The sequence below is a fragment of the Plectrocnemia conspersa genome, unplaced genomic scaffold (assembly GCF_051122295.1).
Source record: "Plectrocnemia conspersa isolate PC_06_02 unplaced genomic scaffold, ASM5112229v1 ptg000009l, whole genome shotgun sequence".
In the NCBI taxonomy this organism is placed as follows: domain Eukaryota; kingdom Metazoa; phylum Arthropoda; class Insecta; order Trichoptera; family Polycentropodidae; genus Plectrocnemia; species Plectrocnemia conspersa.
This window is the reverse complement of record NW_028277173.1, coordinates 16,159,449-16,183,380: the sequence shown is the minus strand read 5'-3', so window position 1 is coordinate 16,183,380 and position 23,932 is coordinate 16,159,449. Positions and strand designations below refer to the sequence as shown.

General features: G+C 28.3%; 1 protein-coding gene across 6 annotated transcripts in view; it reads left to right on the top strand.

The window, feature by feature from the left end:
- Nucleotides 1-23,932, top strand: part of LOC148232059 (uncharacterized) — a 282,135-nt gene that overhangs the window by 147,699 nt on the left and 110,504 nt on the right. Inside the window, exon 2 of one of the 6 annotated variants that reach the window (XM_088192739.1) lies at nucleotides 14,750-15,639. The exons of the other annotated variants lie outside the window; for them this stretch is intronic. Within the exon in view, the coding sequence (XP_088048865.1) occupies nucleotides 14,807-15,639 (833 nt within the window). The 5' untranslated portion in view covers nucleotides 14,750-14,806. The remainder of the gene's footprint in view (nucleotides 1-14,749; nucleotides 15,640-23,932) is intronic. 6 annotated transcript variants of the gene reach the window in all.

Sequence of the window (23,932 nt, the reverse complement as noted above, 5' to 3'; positions counted from 1 at the left end):
AATTAAAATGTAATTTAGTATTTTGTCAAAGAATATTTATAAATGAATCTTCAACTCTAAAGTTAACATTTGTTTTTAAAACAAACATAAAAATTCGTAGTGTGATTTTTTTAATAAAGAAAATTCTGAAAGAAAGACTATTAAATAATATTAATAAATCATGTGTTGATAATTCACTGTAAAATAACGTATGTACTAAATATTCAAGTTAATCAGAATATGAGTAAAAATAATTATGTATATTGAGACGCTTTTTCATAATGATTTGCTATTGTAAATATGTTATATTTTTATGGCATACTTGTCAAAAAGCTGGAAAAAAAGTTAAATCAACCAAGTTGTTTAATAAAGCTTTTAATTAAAACATTTATTACATAAAAGCTTATCAGTACTATTTTTAATAAATTTATTAAATCTGCTGTTACTTTCTTTAAGAAAAATCATAGTGTTATATATTGCTGATAGAAAAATATGAACAATACTAAGTACTATACATATTTATTATTAAATATCTTAGAAAACATATTCTTAAAGTAGCTTTTTTTAATTTTCTCAAGATCCTAATATGCATTAAAATGGGTCTTTCAATATTACTTAAAAATATTGTAGTTTGCCAATTCACACATAAATTTAAGTATTTAAATGACCTTGAAAAAATACTTTTTCAAAAATTTATATCTACTATATAATGAAAAAATACCAATTTATCTAATATAATCCAATTTATATAAACTATGATAAATGTTTTAACCATTTAAACAGATTTTAAACGGTAATCAATGTCAAAAATCAGAAATTACATTTTAATCAGCGGTTTGCCGCTTTTGAACGCGTTGAAGTCTTTTTGCTCGATATCATTTTAACTCGATTTAAGTTGGCCGGGCCGTACCTTTCTTTTTTATTATTGTTCGAGTAATTTAATGTGCTTGATTTCGCCGTTCTTGTACTAACAACATTCCCGAGCGCAAGACAAAAAGATTCCTGAGCCAAAAGTCCGATATGCATCTGCGAGTTTCCCACTGAGCTTGATGATTCGACACGGCCGCGTCTAAGACCGCGCAAATCGTATTTGCTAACCTTATATAAATCACAATCGGCGTACATACCATTGAGGTCCGTCGGACCTCAGCGGAACAGGCACCGGAGACGAAGAGAATCTGATTTTCACGGACGATTCGTGTTTCCATTCATGCCAGTGTTGAATAATCGATGTCGACGAATCGGACTAAAAGTATGACTTTGATTCATTCATTTTTAACATTTAATTCAATTGAAGTGCATACGTTTCGTGTTTAAAGTGTATCACGCAATGCTTATATTTTTTAATACGCTGAGATACACGCTATGGTTTTGAATATATTAAGCATAAATATTGCATTAACATATGTTTAATTCAGTGTTCTACTTGCATTTTTATGCCCTTCATTTCATTACATTTAAACTTGTGTATTTTTAATACTTTAATATTATCAATAAATTATATGTTAAAAATATTTTTGTGTCTTTTTAAGGCTCTGTCTATGCATGTTGTTAATCTGCTGATTTACGGCATTGATTAAACCGTTCAATGTTGTTTGCGAATATAACGTATTTAACTGTATTTACGATTTTCGAACATATGTTGCACATTTGTTAAAATTATTACGCCAATCGTTTATCTCTCGAATCGCTTAACCGTAATCCAATTATTTTCATATACACATATAGTTTGTTTTCTTTTTTGGTGTGGGAAATGTAACGACTTTTATATATAATACATATAATAACGCATCAAAAAATCACAATAACCCAATCAAAATGTTTATGCCCGCCACGTTTCACACTATCGTCAAAATGCCCAGAACCGCGTTTACGACTAATTAAGTCATTGTAAAATCTTCACAGAGCCTTTCTTTTCGCCATATCGAATTATTTTATTGGTCGTAACCCAAATAGCTGTATGTTCCGCCGAATTTAGATCGGTCCGTTGAAAGGGGCTATTAAAATTATAATCGCCGTGCGACAGCCTCGCTTAGAACATTGTTTTTTTTTTGAACAAATTTACCGTAAGTAATATATGTATATATATAATAAAAAATGCCAAAGAAATAGAAATTACGTTTACTCAACGACCGTAAAACATTAACTTATGAGTGTTATACACATGAATAATAATGACCGACATGGATTATACTTAATTGTTGGGAAAAATGACATCGTTTCAAATGTACTTGATATTTTTTTAATTATGAGTATCATCTTTTTTATTTTTTAAACGGTTTGTTTTGAAGAAATAAACAATTTTGCAGATTATAATTAAAAAACTATCATTGAAGTAACTTATAATTTTTATATGGGTTTTTCGGTCAATTTTAAAAATTCTTAGTTAAGTCAGCATCGTTTACTTTCACTACTTAGTAGATTTCTAATACCCGCAATTAAATAACATTGCCATAATTATAATAAAAAATATAACGTAATACTAATCTAATAATTAATATTTAGAATCGGTGACTACAACAAGAGCAAACTTTAATTTAAGTATAGACATAAGAGACCAAAAATTTTTTTTAGTACATATAAATTTCCATATTATGCGGTTTTTGTATTATTCCTTAATTTATATTTTGTTTTTATTTATATTTGTATTATTTTATTGTTTCATTTCTTTCAAAAAGAAAATTATTTCAGAAATATGGTTGAGCTTTTATCTTATTAAGATCAAAATCATTTTTAAATGAGTTCTGTAATGTTTCTAAATGCTCCTTGATATCCTATTAAAACACTACCTTTAACATTCGGAAAGTTTAAAAAATTTTGGCCTCTCAAAAAATCTGGTAATATTTCAATTGTATCTATAATATAATGGTGACTTTACGATTTACAATAGAAAAATTATTCTTATTAATTTGATAAATATATATTATATCTAAATGTTTCAAAAGTGAGTTTTTTGTTTTTATCAAAAAGTCAAATTTTTATCTTAAAACTTAACAAGCTCAATAGTTATTCTGTGTAATAAACAAATATTTCATATTCTGCTTCCAAATCTTGACAAAATGTTTTAAAAAATCATAATAATTTAGATAAATGCTTCTTTTACTTTTATGTTGACCACTTGAAATCTTTAGTAAAGAACCTCTGCTCTAAGCAAAATATGCTTAGGCATTTTAAGTCTATTTAATTTATGGGTATTTTGCCTAAAAGTTTTATAAAAAAAATCAGTAAGATTATAGCAGTATGGATGCTATTAAAAATATTCTATGATGCATTTAAAAGATATTATATATAGTAATTTTTTTTTATAAATTGTTATATTTTACATGGTTTTATTTTATATATACATACATAAATGTTTGATATTTTGATATCTTTAATTTATTAAATGACAAATTTGTAGTACAACATAACAAAAAATGATTAAATCTACTATTAAAAACTATGCATAATCACATAATTGTGCATATAAATAATATTATTCAATCGTTGTGGCAAAAATTGCTATCAATATTAATCACAGAAAAATATTGAATGTGACTACGTGTTACACTTTGCTGTAAAAAATAGTAGAACATTACGCCAAAAATTAAAAATTTTCCAGAAGTCAAATTTTGGTTAAGTCCAAAATATATTATGACTTTTTAGTATCTTATAATAACAATGGTTAAACTCTCTGGTAGAAAAAGTGCAAAATATATGTAATGTATTTTTAGCAAAATTAAAATCAATACAATTCAAATAAAACCCGTTACGATGTGGTAATAAGTTTCACGTGCAGTAAATTGCATTCGTGCAGCTAAATTTAAAATATGAAGAATTGCATTCTAACACGAAAGAGATTACTGGATCGTCCTGGTAAAAAATTGATAATAAAAAAATGGTACGATATTAAAGTATAACACTTGTTCCGACTTCTTATACAGATAAAAGGGTTCTGCTTGTAACAAAGTACTTCCGTTACGGTCGGCGACTTTCCCACGACTTCCTAAAGCAACCTTTCGGTTAGATTACTACCGCTCGAATGCTCCGAGTAATGTGTTGAACGACGCTTCTTAAATTAACATCCGTATTGCGATGGTAGACTTTATTAACTATATGAGGCAAATAAACATTTAGTTTTAATGGTGCATTAGGTACTATTGTGTATTCTCTTGGAAAATGAATCATATAATGAACCTTGTTAGCATTTTATATCATATCTGCACAATAAAAAAATAAGTATGATTCCTTTAGCGCCACAGACAATAGCCGTTACCCACTTCTTAAAAAACTGCTTATAGTAAATATATTTTGGCAATAACTTTTTCGTTAAAAATTCTTCGGTTAATGTATGATATATTTTTTTATTTTAATTTAGAACCATATCAATGTAAAATATCAATAATTAGTGATTTAATTTGGTGTACTTTATTAAAGCTTTCTAATTTCTTGGATTCTAGAGTGCCCATTATGAAAGTTATCTTCTCAGCTTATATAAGGTGTATCGATTTAATGCAGCATTAGTTTTATTTATTAGTCATCTAGTCATATTTAAATAAAAGTATAATTAAAATAGTATTAAATTACTTTATAGGGTACTTATGTAACATTATGGTTTTTGATAGTTAATAATAAGCTTTGCGTGACAATCGAGTTACTTTTCTACGCGTCCGATATGCGTTAAAGCATAATATTGAGAATATTTCTTTAACAATGCCTACTGGCTTTGAACATCGGCGTGAATTTGAACAATTAAATCGTAAATCAAAGAATATAGACCACAAACCGATTGCTAGTGTAACGAGAGACTTTCAAGAGCACTTTCGACAATGGCATGAAAATCTATTCGCTTCGTATCGCGAGGCGAATCGGGCATTATCATCATCTGGAGCTTTCTGCTCTGAGACCAATATACGCCGATGACTGGTCAATCGTTACAACCAGTCGTTATTTATCATCTCTGACCGTGATTAGTCTTCCCCTGCCGGTCGTGCTTTTGACAGACAGGACACGAGTCCCATGAACTTGTACCGGTCGTAAAACAATACATGGACTGAATCGATCGGACAGGTACAAAGATGTACCAAAATGATAGATACATAAAGATAAATTTATATAAAAAATGTTTATATACCATTTTAATATGTTGGATTATTATCAAGAGGGATCAAATATAGATTTATTGCTCTATTTTTAACATGAAGATGATTTATATATACAAGTCACTTGTACTTTTTGATAAACAGCATTTTAAAACAGTACAATTTAATGACACAAACATATATTTAGACACCATAAATTAGGTATATTTTTAAAACGCATCAAAATATTACAATTATTAAAAAAATACATTATCAATTTGTATGCGATATTCATGGTTATTCAATATTATAATATATAGTTTATTAAATTTAGTTCATTAGGTTTTAAGTTCACATTCACATTTTTGGAAATATAAAAAATGAGTCTCATTATTAAATTGCTATTATTTTAAAAATTATAGTTACACTTTCTTATTACTCTATACTTTGCAGTTCTCGATAAAATATATTTTACTTTGTATTTTGGAAGAAAGTCACTGCTATATTATTATATTATCAATAAAAAATAAAAATTGAAAATTGAAAATATTTTACTTAGCCTAAAATTGTATTTATTAATTTTACTAAATTAAATCTTAAAAATAACCTACGTTATACTAGTAAATTTTTGTTTACTGTACTGTGATGTTTAAGAAAACAGTAATTGACGATACGTTTTTTAGTTATTTAATTATTTAAAGCCGAGAAATATATTTTTTTAGTGAAAGGCTTATTTCTTAGTTGTTGTAAATGCCAATTTTCATTATTTTTTAATATAACTCTTGAGAGCCATTTGGTGGTTAGCATCAAACCTTGTTCCTACACCAACTCATGAAAATCTTCATTATTTACCTACAGTCCTATGTTCTTTAAGAAGGACACACTTTCATGGGGAATTGACGGATCCTATTCATGAACAAGCCCGTCAACGCAATTAGGTTAATAATCTCCAAGCAGAATTGAGGATTCTCTTGATTTTTGCAAAAATCTCTGAGCATCGCAATAATAGATATTCAATGTTAAGCTTTTTAAAGTTCGAAATGAACTGCTGACTTATGGGTTGGAGTAATGGTGTGGTGATAAGAGGATGAAACTTAAACTTACTGAACTTGAATTTCTCCAGTAAGTCCTCCTCAAAGTCTGGAGTATGAGCAGGAACATTGTCCATGACCAAAAAAACTTGGTCGTTATGGTGGCAAATTATTTTCCAAGAAGTGTGTCTTCACTGCAAGAAGAACTATCGAATCAGATGGGGAAAAAGTGATGAAATATGTACTGACATTGTTCGTAAATCAAGTCAAAATTTCCCGTATTTTGAAACACTCATAAACCAATATGTAGTGTAGGGAGAAAGAGACATAATCTCAAGGAACTAAAATACTCTAGTAAGTCGTCCTCAAGGTCTAAAAAATGAGCAAGGGAATTTTCCATAACCAACAAGATTTTGAGCAGCAAATTCCTTTCCAAAAATTATTATTATTAAATGTATTTATAGTTACTTAAATTTTACGCATTGTTGAAATTGATCGAAAATTATGCCCTAGTATGATAAACCAGTAGTATAGTCAGTGATAAATATATAAAAGATCTGAGTTAGTATATTTTAATTTTAATAGTTTCTGTGGGATTATTACAATTAATGTTTATTATATAATCATAATTCACATCGATCATCACAGATTAGGTTTTCTTAGGTATTCCTAATCTCATAGATAAATATCGCGATAAATAATTTAAATTAAGCATAATGCCATAAATTTATTGTTGTAATAATATTTTTTAATTAATAAATTATATGTCTATAATTTACATTTACAATTTCATGATATAACGGAAAATTTACAATAAATAAGTAAATATTTTTAATAACAGAAGCAATATTAAAAGCTTGGTTTGATTTTTTCATATTATATTAGAAGTAATAATACTTAATTAACATGTATGTACGTTTGTTTATACATGTATTTATATACATTATTAATGTATGGGTTGAACCGTAATATCGTGATTTAAAACAATTTTGAAACGGGTTTTGCAATATATAGATCGCTTATTATTTTATAAGTAAATAGTACATTTATTTTATAAGTACGCTACTACTATAAAGTTAACATTGTCTGGTTAAATTGTACTTTCCCAGTATTGTCAAGAAGGTAGAACCATCCTTGTAAATTGTCCTATTATAACAATTGCATTTTTTGTAGCAATTACATGTGCATATAAAGGTCAATGTCTTTGAATGTCTTTACTGCAATGAAAAATTCAGTTAAAATGTATAGCATAATACAATATTTTTCGTGTTGAACAGTATGTTACTGCATTTTTATATTCTTTAACTATGATGTGTTCTTAAAATATTAACCTATTTCTAAATCTTCTCATATTTTTAAAATCATAATCATAAGTTTATAGAATTATTTATTTATACTTTGAAAGTAAGACTGATTTATAAAAATATAATTAAAAACATGGTTTTTATTTGTTATCAATGAAAATTGTTATGTTTATAAATTAGAAATGAAGTGAATATTTTATTGGGAATATTTTATATCTGATATTTATGCTTCTCACACTGCGAATTGGTCCAAATGATACTAAGCAGATCTAAATTGATTTTAATAAAAATAATAAACTTCTATTAGTGCTATAATTTAACACATTTAAAAGTGGCCAATTGCCAACGTCGATAATGAAATCTGACAATCAAAATCGATAATTATATACATTGCGCCAATTATCGAGTCGAGTATAAAAAATGACACGTCTACTAAAATTTGAGTAATGAAAGCGACTTTGCTCGATCTAATAATGACGGACGTATCCGCAGAGAAATTTTAATTATTTACAACAAGAAAAAAATGTTATGTAGAACATAACAACATGAACGGAATATTGCAGGGGTAGACCAAAAATGGCCAACGACATTAAATCACACGTGTCACCGCAGTCCATGCTTTTTTGATTTATTGCGAAAAGGGAAAACAAACCCGTATTAAATTTACAAATTATATTGCTCGTATGTTACGTTATACAATATACGATATTAAAATAAATACCTTTACCATAATTTATATACGCGTAGTTCAATCACGTTCTCTTCTAGTTCTTGATACATCGACAAGATAAAACGGTCAATGTGCGTCATAAAAATGCAGCACTGTTATTAATCGATAACCGGTTCTGTGTTTTGTCGTAAATTGGGATTCTCTGAACACGTCGGTTAAATATTAACTATAAACTTAACGCATTCGAAGTACCAAACGTACGTGTTGTTTAAATCGTAAACTTGGACATCCACAAAAAATGTATAGAGATATATTTTTGAACGGCTCTGCTACTGTTTTAAAGTCGAATTGTTGAAACATAAAAACAGGTTTGCCTTGTCAAAATAAGCGGAGGATCGAAGCACTCAACGTTGGTGTTAAGCTAAAAAATAGATAAGGATTTGTGAATTAATTATAAACAAAGGGTTTCATTTATATATATAATATTTAATGGAATATTTTAAATTCGTCAGTATTAAGGTATGAATTTCAGGTGTCATAATCGCTCGTATCTCTCATCGAAACGTCACTTTGCATTATCACTCGGTGTCGGTCTTGAACTCCATTAAATGAACTTGTCAAAAATGTCCAGATATAAATCAATAAATAAATTCCTGGCTTTTTGTGTGCCGAGATTCGGACACATTATCGCGCGCGGGAACTCGTTTCATTTAACGTACCAAATTAAACATTGATCGTGATAACTGTTAATGGAAAAATTATATTAATATTCATGTGTAAAATATATACAGTGCTAACTAAAAATAAATACCCGTTGTGGATTTTTTAAATATAAATGTAATAATACTGAAATTATCCAATTATATTCATACAATTTAAATACATTTTTTTTTTAATTAGGAATCAATTATTTTAATTGCATTGACTGATATTTCAAAATTTCTTCTAGTTAAATATTATATTATTATATAAATTACTATTGTTTTAAGAAATGTCATAATTTGAATAAATAAATAAATAAATTAAGCTAATTCGTATAGGTTAGGTTAGGGTTTAAATAGTAAATAGATGTTTCACAACGATCTAATTGAGCATCAAAGACATTTTAGAGCAGCATATATTTTCACTAGTGTTAATCAGTTATAATTTACTTTTGCTAGTAGAAATATATATATCCGTAAAAATGTATTCGAAAATTATTTCACTGAACAGTGAAATAGTTACCGAAATATTATATAAGCAAATAAAAATATAGCTTCACTAAAAAATACATAATATATATAAAAATATTTTTTATTATGTTATTGAGTTTAAAGAATATTTTTATTTTATTACTGTTTCTATAGACAGTATTATAAATTATTAAATTATTTTTCTACAATATATATACGATTATTTTGAGCACACATATTTTCTAAAATGAGCGATGTGAAATGTTTTTTTTTTTGATACAATACAATAATTTTACATATAACATATCTCTATCATTTGATATGAGAATAATTTAGCAAAATACTAGTTTCATATACGCTGAGTTTATTATTTCATCCATTAAATAAATCGACATATAGAAAACATTACGTAATTGCTTTATGAATCAGAAAACATTCGCATAGTATATTATTAGCACACCTCAAATCCAATATACATATACCAATTTATAACTCTGACCTCTACCCCACCGTAATAAAGTCTTAACAATGATACCTCGTGCTTGTGCAATAAAATAAAACAATTGTTTTTACTGTAAATAAATAATGCGAATTCAATGAAACCTTGAGCGAAATAAAGTACGGCGACGGAGCTTTAAGCTCATTTAAATTCCTTAGCGCTTTTACAAGGGGTGACCACACAGGAACACCGTGACATGTCATGCCTTTATTCATTGGCACACCTCGTCTCTTTTAGTTAATTGTGTTCGCGTTTAATTAAACTTGAACTTTGCCACTTACATCACATCAGCGATATAATTTTGCCTTAAATCAATGACCGTAGTCTTGGGGCGGGTCGTAAAAATATAGTTTTAACGATACGCTTTCTTGTGTTTATAGTGCGGTAATAAAATTTATGCAAATATTTCTGGCAAGCATGCCGAATTTTACCTACATACATTTTTTGCAAATGCCCAACCTGTACCGGTTTATTCGGTTCGTCCTAATTCAGTTGGATCGCGTTGGATATTATATATAGTCCGAATTGTGTGTCGTAAATATCTGCGTTTATAAATCATTTCGTTTTCAATGTGTTATATATTTGAGTGCGATTTATGCTAAAGCTATAAATATATACGATGAATAAAAATGTTAATGTTGCATTGCATGCCTGTGACTGCTTCAGAAAAACGGCTTTAATTCATTATTTATTGGACAACGTGAATAATTACATTTTTGTATGTGGTATAGAATTATTACTTTGTATATTTATAATGCTAAAGACAAATATTTTAATTTTAGTGTCTCATGTGATTTTTAATATACAAGTAAAATAAAGATAATTAATTTCTTTGATTAGACACTTACTGCTTTATTATTTACCTATTTAAATATTACTAGTTAATCATACAGATTTTTTAAAAAACGTTGTAGATTAATTAAACAATATATAAGTATAGTTTATTTTGAGCAGTTTTTCTTAAACTTTTGCGTCTTGCCTACTTAAGAAAATTAGTTTTATAAAAATTATACATTTCTTAGCCCTTGTATTAAATTGTTTTTAATTTTTGTATAACAATTTTCTCTTCTTTAGTTCTTTTAAAACCAAAGTTATTAATATTTATCTACGGCAATTATATATGATAAAAAATAATATGTGATTTAAAAATTGGGCTGAATGAAGTTCACAATTTTTGTTAAATTAAAAAAAAATACATTTATTTCTGGTTTACTTAATATTTTAAAATGAATATTAAAATCGAATTCCTTGCATAAAATATAATCTCAATCGTATTTATAAACACGAGAAGTATTCTCTCATCTGTAATTCGTGATCTCATTAAATTACAAATCTTGTAACACCCGAGTCGCTTGATATCCATTAATTAGCATAAATTTGTCAAGCACCTTTCTTGGTTAGGGTCACACTTTTTTTGGATTAATTTCCCTATTTGCTGCGTGTCATCAGATTCTTATCTAAATTCCCTTCAATATCGTTTTATGTTTTGACAGGCCGCTGAAACACCATCGGCGTGTTAATAATCGAACAAGTCGAAGCGGAGAGAGGTGTCGTGTTGCCGTGCGGCCATCCAACAAGGCCGTAATTAATGTAACAAGTTTTGTGGCAGCCGCAAAACAAAATGGCGATAAACGAACCCCGGGCTTTCGATTCTTTCATTCGAATATATATTTTATGTGTGTGTGTTTATACTACGAGATAGCGCCGGTAACTCTCGCTCGCATCGATTAACTAATTTATGGGCTCGATAATGCCGTTTAATTAAGAGTTAAGCTGTAACAAAAACACATTACCAGATAATAGCAGAGTATATACATATATAACATGTAAAGATGATTCTTAGTAACATATATCAGATTGGCAATATAGTGTTAATTAAATTATAGCAAGTAAAAGCTTATAATTAATTGAGTATCTTAGTTAATAGCATTGTATTACAAGTTTTTGTATCATGGATAAGATGATACAAAAATTATATTCTGATACTGAGTCATTCACTATTTTTTATTTAGATTTCAATGATTTTTTTTTTAAATTATTGCAGAATTTTTATTTTGAATTTTATGGTCACTATTTTTTTATTTAGATTTTAATGATCTTTTTTTTTAAATTATTGCATAATTTTTATATTATGATTAGTTATGCTAAGCTATAATATATTGTATACATTTTATAAATAGTTGAGATTTTATTTTTAATACTTATATATTCTATTAAATTAATTTTAAGCTAATGAAAGCTTGTAATTACCTACTTGAGCATCAATAATATAAAAAAGTAAATATGTAGATTATAAGCTGATAAAATACTAACTTCTATAGTTATAGTCGATTTCTTTAAAGAAAATACCAGAAAAATTGATTTCTTTGGCTCAGGCATTAAACGTATATTTGCTTCCAGCTCAGTCTTATTAGGCTTTTCTAAATCGTCTTTAAAAATGCGTTAATTAAAAATATTTTAGTTAAACTAATTTTATTTATAAAAATCACTACCAAAGACATTTTCATATCATATTATATAGACTAGTAATTCAAATACATAAGTTTAGTTTTAAAAAAAAGTTTTTAGTTTTTTTTTTACAGTAAACTCTTAATGTTTGTGATGAAGGGCACTGATAAAATATTTTTTTTATTTAATTTTTAATATATTTAAAATAAATGTTATTATTTTTTATTTATTAGGAAATTATTGCTTTAAAGAGTCCCCCTATAATTTTTGAATATCAGTACAAATTTTTCTGAGAGCTATTATATAGTTATATATGAATCCCCTCAGATTGATCTAGACCAGTACAGTTTTAACAGAAGTCAGTGCCTTCAGTGATAAATGTGATTAGTACTTTCTTCACTTGTATTCTCATTGTCAGGACATCTTTCTCAACGATAAAATACGCGTTACTGGCTTTACCAAGATTGTGCTTTTGCGTGTATAGCATCCAATGTCGTTATATTTTTCATAAATTAATTAAGCTATCATCTTCATAAGCAAGAGTTTTGAAAAGTCTTTTAAAAGGGCTGCCATATAAAGCAAAAACAATTTTGCTTTATATGGCAGCCCTTTACTTTTCTTAAAATCTCGCATAAACCCATTTTTTTTTTAATCAACCTTGGAAGATCTATATTCGTACATGCTTTTCTTTGGTTTAAATAATCAATAAGAAGATTTTTTATCTCCGTTTCCTTTAATGATCTATGTTTATGCCCCTAAAATAATTTATTTTAAGTACGGATAATCTATACACACGGATATTTCTATAAGAGTTTTAATAAAATATACAAGCATTTTAATACGTATTACGTTAAAAAAATGATAGATTATAAGTATTAAAAATATATAAAAAACGTATATTTTTAATGTCAGTTTTAAAAAAAAGTTGCAGCCATTTTGGTTATTTTTAGTACTATTAAAGAAAAAAAATTCAGTGTTTGCATCGATAGTTTATAATATATCGGTATTTAATGGCAGTGTGCTTAAAGTTATAAAATTTAATGTTAAATTTAAATTTTATTTTAACATAGTACAGAAATATTTTATTAACAACAAGAAAAAGTTCGCTCAGTAAATACCACATAAATATTTTTTATTTTTAATTAAAATGTATCAAAAATATTTATTATATTTTATATAAAAATATAAAATATCATTTTATATATCATTCGCTGCAAAATAAAAGTATCGAATAAAGCTTTTCAGAACGTAGCTAAAGTAAAGCTTTCAAGCTTGACTCTCAGTAATTGGCTTAAATTGGTTTGTTCTTATTAAATTTCCAAAGGATTACAGCGCCGATACCATCTCGTAATGATTGCAGAAATCTTAATCTCTCATAAGTATACTCTCCATAAGAACGAACACACGTACAAAATTTTTTAATTTTAATTTAATCAAAGATTTATATCATTTTCTCAAAAATTAATCTCCGCGATGCTATGCGGAATACGATGATTAATAATCCATTATTATTCAATTACATAGATTGAATTCACGTTAGTAGATGCGTTTTTATCTTGTTACCGTTTTCATTGATGCTCGTATTATTATTGGGATAATTTCTTACGTGCACTCGCAGCTAGCAATTTGGTATCGCGGCAGATTTGTGTTACACGAAATTACAGACGATCTTCACTAATCTTCTTTGGATGGATGACCGGTGGAAGACACGTGTCAGACCCGCCCATTGCACGAGTTTACCTCCGCAGATATTTTCGATGAACATCTCGATTATTAGAGAAGGAATCTCTTTGGAGCGTCCGAGCACGAACCACCGTGATTGTTGCATTTCCTCCAACAGATCCTATCTTAAGAACGATTCCAGGAGGAAATTTTTATAAACGCGAGCATCTCACAATTTCGCCGGTCAGATCGTGCAATGAGATAAGAAGCTTGATTTATTAAAAATCAGTTGAACGATCGATTCGAATCCATTTTATCATGAGCTTGTTGAACGATTTCCGTGTTGTTGAATCGAGCTTTTAAGCGAGCTTTAGAAGTTCTGTAACATTTTTATAGCTATGTTTTTTGATATTTTTAGCTACAGAAGTTAAATGCAATATATGATTTTGATGCAATAATAATATTTAAGCTCTCGCCTTACCTTTCGTTACGCGATTAACATTAAATTTATTTCATCTTTATATGCACTTAAATTTGATTGAAAATAAAAATGTTTAATACCTGTATGCTTAAAGCCATAAGATGTAAGGTCGATGCTGTGCCTTTTCACCATCATCATTTGATATAATATAAATTCTTGATGATTAAGCACTCGCTCAAAAGATCCAAAGGGAAAGTGTCGAGCAAAATGCGAATTTAAATACCTCGTTAAATACAACTTTACAATACGACTCCTGTTAGTTATTCGTCTTCATTTGAATGACTTATGTCGAAAGCAAAGCTTCGTAAAGTTTAAATAAAAATTCCATCGATCGTGCGTATTATTTATAACAAAATTCTTGTAACTGGCATCCCGCTGCCATGACACATTTACATTTCTTTATCGTCGATCTACGTATGCATTATTTATGGTTTACTTTACAGAATATGATAAAATAATAAACTCGTGCATGTGGCGGCATATCAAAGAAATACTCCAATATGTCGACGATGGCTAATAGTCAAATAAAGACTACGAGTTCGGCAAACATTCTTATGTGCAAACAATGGTGGAAAGTGTGTTGGATGTACGGCGATCAAGAGAAGTACTACAGACAACTCTACGGCAGAAAAGCCAACAAGAACTATGGCAATAATCAGAGCCAAGGAGCAAAAATTACAGAACTTAAAGATGACTTTATGCTCGGAAACTTCGATAGTCAATTGAGCGATCAGACAAATAACGATGTTACAAAAAAGAAACCGAACGTCAAAACAAAATCTCCAATCTCCTACCCATGCTATCAAGATCCTTATTTGCTTGGAAACAATCCCGAAACTGTTTACGGCTTCAAAACCGGAAGTCCTCAAACGCCATCTCCTAGAAGTTCGAGTGATAGCTTCAACCATAATCAACGAACAAATCTAGCGTACCAAAACGATAGGTGCTTCGAAGAAATAGAGCGACCCATCATATCCTTTAACAAAGCCTTGCTTTCACCTACGAATGGAGGCGTTTTCGAACGAAGCACTGCCACGGTTTGCAAAAATGGCGCAGCTGTCATAGTGACCGAAGAAGCGACCATTAGTGCAGATGGAGTTATCAACGCAAACGTTCAATTCAAAAGAACTTCAGTACAAAGTTCACCGCCAAAGAATAGTGATTTTAACGGACAACTGACCTTCCAGAACCAACCCCAAAACGGATGCGCCAGAGACAGGAATGGCATTTTGGAAATTTTGTCGTCCGGTAGGAACGGCATGGACTTTAGCAGTCAAGGGATGACTACCACTATGGTCACTGTCAAGCAAACGGCCGTCAAGCCGTGCAACGAGTAAGTAAATATTTATTATGTATGACTAACTTATCAGATGCAATATTATAAAGTTATTTTCATCTTAGCGAGGCGCAGGTATTATGTGAGATGAGATAGCGTCTTCTAACATCACGCTTCTTAGAAATAGCATTAGATAAAAGCTATTTATGTGTTGTGCAACTATAAAATGTCGTTTAAAAAAATGTATATCTATTTTCTTTAGTATAATATATATTGTTTGGTTTAAGTGAACATTTGTCATTTAGGGTAAAGCTCTCAATATTATCTACTTTTTACCTTATTTCGTAATATAATACACCACAATAATATACTGTTATAACTGTTTAGCTGCTTCACGATTATAGTCTTTAAATATAAAACATTAAATATAATCGAGTGGTTTATGAATAAAAAAATAGATCAAACAATTGAAACCTTCGTTGATATGGTGGTACTCCAACTTCTTTATATATTTTATTGCTTTCATAATCGTATTACTTACTAGTACTTGGAAATGTGATCAGTTAATTTAACTCTTTACTAAAATTATATAAATGCATATAATATAAGTTCCGACCTGACTTTATTTCAATTATTTCCTTCAATATTAAGAACATCTGCTAATAAATCTATCAAAAATGTAATTAATATTACTTAATTATTCCATATATATTTTATAATAGATAAAATAAATTAAATTGATCAAGGATATTTATACAAAAATTATATTGCGCCTGTCTATATTTATTTATAAAAATAGTAAATCGATGATCTTTTTTTGGGTGAAAAAATCTTATTATAAACACTCTGATACCTTTGCTATGATAATCATATAATTATTTTAAAATCACTTAAATAGCATGTTACATAAAAAGCTTTACTGCTCTTTAAAGTAACAGTGCAAAATGTAGTATTTGTATTGCATAATCATATTTTTTCGGTTAAAATAACTAGACACAAATCTAGAAAATTACTTATTTTATAATAAAAGATTTAACCAATTTACACATATTGCCATTGAACTAACTAATAATTAATAATATATATATTTTAGCCAGCATACAAATAATTGTAGATTTTTGATATCGGACAGTTCTTAATGGTTTTTCTAATAATTCTGTAAGCATTGGTTAGAGAATGCATATGTTTTATTAAGGTTACTTACAATTTTATTAAAAATGTAGAATAAATTTTAATGCTAATAAAAAGCAATAATAATAATAAATGCTGTATATGTTCATAAATCATTTAGTATCATAATTTATACATATTTAAGTGATTTGAAACACTACATCATATAAAATATCAATTCCTTTTTTTTATTGAATTGCCTATTGATGTTACTCACAATGTACTTAACACTTGCAACTGTTCTCACCAGATTAAAATAAAGCTGCAACAATCATGCATGACTTTATTAATTAACCATCGGTAAACCGCTTTATTTTATTAGTTATTAAATGAACTACTCATAAATTGACTTCAGTTATTTAATTCTCATTTTCCTCATTTTATTTTCACAAAAAAATCGTTGTCATAAAAAATCCTTTTTGAACTTTTTAACTTATCTGATCGTTACTTTTTTGCAAGCTATAAATATCGTGTCTTTTTCTGTTTATGACGATGTATATTGTATTATTTTAGTATAGACATGGTATAGCACTATAAATATTGTGCTTTGTCATCTAATTAAAAAAAAATTACATATTCTGTTTTAAAGGCATGACCCTTAGAGCCTACTAGTTTATTCTTTTCTGGATTTAACAGTGACATGACGAATTAACTTTTAGCAAATTTTCAACTCGATGGTTAGCTGTTCCGTTATAGCACAAATTAAATCGCTGGATTTATTTTACGAGTCGTAATTTGCAAACCCTTGAACTAGAACATAATATAGTATATTTTAAGTATAAAAGCAGATTAAATTCAAGCGGATATAAATCAAAAGAGAAAATCTGATTTTTTAAATCAAATCTTACTTTAATTCAGTGATTTTTGATAATTTAGTAATTTTCAGATTTAATAGCTTTGCTCTTTGAAAAACTTATAAATGAGCAATATCTTTGCATTAAAAAATGGTAGACATAATCTGCATACAAAATATAGCTTTAGATTTCTTAGGTAGTGCAGTATATCTATGTTTTCATTACTTAACTAATATTGTGTTTATGTCATCAAGACTTGGCTTTCAAAAATTTACAAAAAAAGGCAGTGTTTTTTTTAACAGTTCAAACACTCTCAGATACCTACAATAAATTTCATTTTATATAAAGTTTTAACAAGCGCGGTACTTATTTTGCTGATAGCAAACTAGTATATGTAATTATCGTTCATCTAAGATACATACCTCTAGAGTTATCAATTTCAAACATCTTTAATCGGTGATCTTTTAGAAAAATATTGTGCACTTTTTAATGATTTTTAGTGTCGTAACATTCTTAGAATTTCAACTCAAATGATCACGTTAAAATTCTGCATTTTTTTTTTTTGGTTGTACATAAATGTCGTCTATTATAAAACACATTTTTGTATCTCGCTACAAAAAATCCATTGGCGATAAACCTTTTTCATGATTTAACATATTTTTTTGCAATTTCACATTTTATTTATATTGACTGTAACAATAGGATATGTTACCAACAGCTATACATCAGGTAGCGAACTTTTCATATGACCCAGGTATTTTGTCGCGATGTTTAGTATATTTGATATATGCGCATTTAATCACTTCGTATTAGGTTTCAGTCACGATATTCACATATAAAACAATTTATAGCCTTAATGATACGTATAATTGACATTAATTTAAATCTTATTAATTGACTGGTGATTCGCATTCATTTTATTTTTAATAGACTCAAAAAAGTCGTATTGTCACTTCCACAGAATAACATAAATTATTCGTATCAACCGCAAACTTCATTCACTTCTGGTCACGAGTAGTCACTTATCAAGTTATGAGTTAATATTACCTGGCTGAATCAGCCACGATCGCAATACCGTTCCTGTCATTACATCACTTAATAGAAGTTTTGAGGTGAACAAGTTTGTGTCGTAAAATTATTTATAATTTGATTCATGCGTGATTTATTTATTTATTGGAGTTCTATAATTGTGGACATGAACTTTTAGGATAAAACTAACTAGTATAACTAGTTAGTTTTATACTGATAAAAGATATAATGTGTTGATTATAACTTTAGGATCCTGTTAATTTATGATAATTTATTAATGTATTTTTTTGTCCACTACATAGTCGCTGATAAATCTTTTAGTGGTATTTATATATGTTAAAAAATGCTGTGATATTCTTTTTTATTATGTTAACAATGTATGAATTAAACATTAATCAAATATACGTATAATATATAAAATTTATACACCTTATTAACTTAAAATCAATCAAAGAATACGCAATAATAAAAGTATTATAAGGGTAATTTGGTGATATATTATTCATCATAAATAATAATAAATTATAAACTTATTTAAATTAATAAGATTATATATTATACTAATTTTTTTTTATTTAAATTTAATTTGTATTTTACATACATAAGTTTAAGACCTAAACTATATATTAGGAATTCACGAAATTAATGCTATTTTTTTTAATTGAATTTTTAACATTCGTTGATATTTGAGTACTTATTTTATTATATCTGTGTTAGAACACATCTCAACACGATTGTTGAATTTTGTTGCAAATAAACAATTTATATGAAGCAAATCCAACTTAAAATATCCATCAGCTGGCCGAGAAACTAAACCAGTCCAAAGCAACAGTGCATAGACACATTAAGAAGATTGAGAAGACTTGGAAACAAGTTGTATGTGTTCCACATGAATTCAGCGAATAACTTCTGGATCTTTCAAAGGGATGGATAATAAAACTTCTAAATCTACCCAAACATCAAGAGCTAGCTTCTACTGAGACCAGCTAAATTGTGCATGAGGAAGTACAACATGACAATGCTAACGCCCTAACTGTATATAATATCTAGGAACTTTGCTGAAAGATTTTATCTCATCATCATTATTTCGATCGATGCAACACTTAACTGTGAAAACGGGGCTGTCGAAATATTTCGAAGCAAAGCTTTAAACATATTATGCTAATGGAAATAAAAAAATGACCGCTAGATGGGAGAAGATTATATCTTTGAAAAGAAATTACATTTTGTATCATTAGAATTAAAATAAACATTTAAAAGTATTTTTTTGCTTCATTAAAAAAACGACTTTCATTTTTGGATTAACCAATAAAAACCACATATAAGTATTGTGTTTACAAGTAAAAAAATATAATACTCGTAGTAAAAAATAGTAGGTTTAAAGGTATTTTTTGTTTCGTGACATAATAATTCTTTCTATATTATAATTACAGTAATTTGATTAAGCATACCTTTTTATAAAAAATATCTAAATAAATAACTTCTTCAATTAATTTTTTTCGTCATCTTTACCTCTTAGTATTAAGCTTAATTTATCTTTTACGCGATAAAATATTTTTTTGTAAAACTCTTTTTAATTGTGAGCATCTCTGACTAACAAGAACCAATCGATTATGCGTACTTAGTTAAACTCGAGCTTGATCATGATTTATTCAAAGGCGAACTTTAACGATTTGAATCTTTGGTTAATTACTCAACTTGCCAGATGATTAATGTCGTCTTTGTTTACCGACTACCGTATATTGTGTTTACGTAGATACAAATCGACTCCACCCACTCGGATAACTCATCCGTTTGATTAATTGCGTGAGAATTGAACAAATTTAATTTATACACTTATTAAAGCCACATGCTCTCAGAAAACAATATGATTAATTGGAAATTAACTTTTTCTAACAGCCAATCCAATTATAAAATAATATTTCAATATAATATGTTTTGCATTTTAACATAAATTTAATTAGACTTTGCTAAGAAAAATTATATATGTATGTATGCGATACATAATAATATTATCTATATGATTTTATAATATCTATATTATGAGTATCATTAACAGAACTTCATATTTTAGTATCGGGTGTTTTGTACCATTTCACCTTAGGTTAATCAAGTGAAATATATCGTCTAGCTTACAATATTATATGTGATTTGCCGCTAAGCTTTGATAGTAGATGTGTTTGAGTATCTTTCAATATATATTTTGACAAGCTGAATAATATATTCAATTTTATTATAAATATATATTCGCATTTAAAAATAGGTCCTTTCTCTCTTTTTTCCTTTCCTGAAGTCACGTATGTATTATAGCTCCGATAATCTCAAACGCTTTGTGATATTTTCGCGACGGTTTGAGATAGTTCTAGGAAAAATCGTCTACGGTTTTACCGTTCCTGAACATTGGTTAAACTCACGTTCCATATCCGTAGCATTCCCGGTAAGGCGAGGAACGTGCTAGTCACGACTATTCAAATAGTAGAATTTCTAGCGTGCTATACGCGAATGGGACCAAAACATGGATTTTGCATTTTTGCAGCCTCCGCTTGTGAGAAATTCTTTGAAAAATGTTGAAAGCTAACGCGAATCCAACAAGCAAGACAGACGTGAACAACTTCCACGAAGTTAAAATATTATGCACATATAAATTACAACATACATTTATTTTATATGTATATATCCAGACCTCCCGAGAGGGGGAGAGAGGGGATAAATTCCTTTGCGGGGCCCGACTCTGAAAAAATCATAGCAATAATATATTTATTAAAAAAGTAAAAACTGATATCAAATTATGAATATGGAGTAAGCTACAGTTGTTTGAGATGTATGTATTGATATATTTAAGGTATTAGTTACTTCAGCCCTTTTTATACATACAAAATATAAAAGGAGCGGAACATTGCCTTCAAAAGCGCTCACTTTCTAAGTAGTACTTTCACAATAAACATTATTATTCAAAGGGACAGATTGAATTTTTCCGACGCGGTTGAAATCTCCATTTGTGTTGAAATTTGTTTTCAAATTATTGTTGACTAAAGTCCAAAGTCTAAATACATTTTCACCAGTAGATATGTATATATATATTTCTACTAGCGAAAATATGACATCGCATCTTACATATTGCTCCATAGTTTGTCTGCATTTCGATGTTACTCTATGTTTTAAAAATATTACTATGGACTTTTAATATTAAAGGGCTGATCAAAGTATATTCAAACCGAATTTTGGTCAATAGGAGAGCGCAAAAATAATCGGCACCGTCGCAGTGGGAACGCTCGGTAACGAGCGTTTCCACTGCGACGGCGCCGACACGATTTTATTGCTTTTGCCGTGAATTTTTGCCTCCTGAGAAGTGATAATTGTTTTTTGCGCTCTCCTATTGGGCAAAATTCGGTTTAGATGTGCTTTATTAGATTCTCACGCATAATATTATTATAAAAAGTCTTAATTTAAACGCTTGATAATCAAGCACTTTCACCGCGATGGCACGATTTTATTACTTTTGACCTGGACTAAAAATTCACTATGGCAACATTAATATTTTTAATGCGTAATTAAAATATTTCTCATAAAATATGATTTCAGAATATATGTCGCAACGGTGGTTAATTTGTATATTTATTTGTAGCATAGAAAATGTTAACTCGTACCCATTAATATTGTTAAAAAAAATATAAATGCCATTGTTGTCATGAGGCCCGGTATCATTGTTTTTCCAGGACCTGGGTTTGCCCTCGGGGACCTTGTTTATATATATATGTATATATATAAAATATTAAAGGTAAAACCACAATTTTTCTAGTAGCATTTTTGTACACGGTTAAATCCGTGATATTGCAGTCTTGATGGCAACAATCTACGGTCACGCAACGCAATCTAATGGACTATGAAGAATTTTTATTCATGCTAAGACAGACAGACGTAAACGCCTAATCTTTCTCAACCATCTTAAAATTCTTTTTACATTTTTTGTCAGTTAATTTGTAAGCAGCGTGATGTCACAGACAAGCAATTTAACTTTTCAATATTTAACTTAAAGTTACAATAGTTTTTATAACCGTCATCGGTTTTAATATACTATTTATTATTTATATCTACTACCCAGCAAATTAATTATGCTATTGTACTTTCTAAGATTCTAAAACAACCACTAATATTGAATGCTAGTAGTTTAAAATTTAATTAATAGCGTATAAGAACCCTTTAAAAATCCCACTACCCCTTATCTGGATGTAATCACATTTGCATCGTTACTCTTTAATGCCTGCACAAAACAAAGGCACTGATCATTCATGAAGAAATATAGTATGTTTGGTTTTTTTTTCGTTTGCTATTTCCTGTTGACGTTCAATTTTGAGTACATTATTTAAAGAACCGTTTGCAGGTCTATGTTTTTATTTAAAAATAAGAAGAATAGCTCTTTAACATAAATATATAGGTTTAATTGTAGCAATAAATATATTTTACGTTGAATTAAGTCTTAATAGTTCAATGTGATTAATAACATTTAAATATATTATTATAAAATATGCATTTTATAAGCCATCATAATATTCATTATTTATAATCTCCACATTTTAAAAGGCTTTAAATGGACAATACATTTCATTGTATTTTTTCTAAACAGTTCTTAAATTGCTAATATTTTTTTTACAAAGTTAGTTTTCCTGTCATCAAAGTTAGATTAACGTACAACTGATTACATTATACTACAATATTTTAACAAAATAAAAAGTTAGTATTTTCATTTGTGTATAAGAAAATTTGTCATTGATATTTAATATTCATAATGATTCATAAAAAGGGCTACAAAGTCGCGCATTGATAATTACAGGGCAGTAAGAAATTAAATTTCATAAATTTATTTTTAATCATTGCTTTTTTAACAGCAACATGATTTCCGTCATTTTTGATCCATTTATTTTTGGGTATTTATACGTTATTTATTTTTTAAATAAAATAAAAAAATTAGCAATTTATAATTACTGTAATAAATAATGGACTAATATAATAACTATTCGAAATAAGACGCTTACAAAAAAGTAATATCGCGATGACATCCGTAGTCAATAGGGAAAAAATTATAACTCACGAAAAAGAATTTAAATATAATACAAATTTATAAGCTACAGCTACTCATTAATCGCCTGTTTTACTCTACAATATGTTTAGATGCTTTGTTTCGATTTAGTCATACAAACGGTATAATAAATGATATAAACGATGCCATAAAAACCGACTTACAATTGAAGCAGTTTAATAGAAGCAGCCGTCACGGTTATACTCGCAAAATTAACATTCAACACTTTTCCGATGTTAATATTTGTTTACTGTGAGAAATTGCTGACGATTACTCGAAT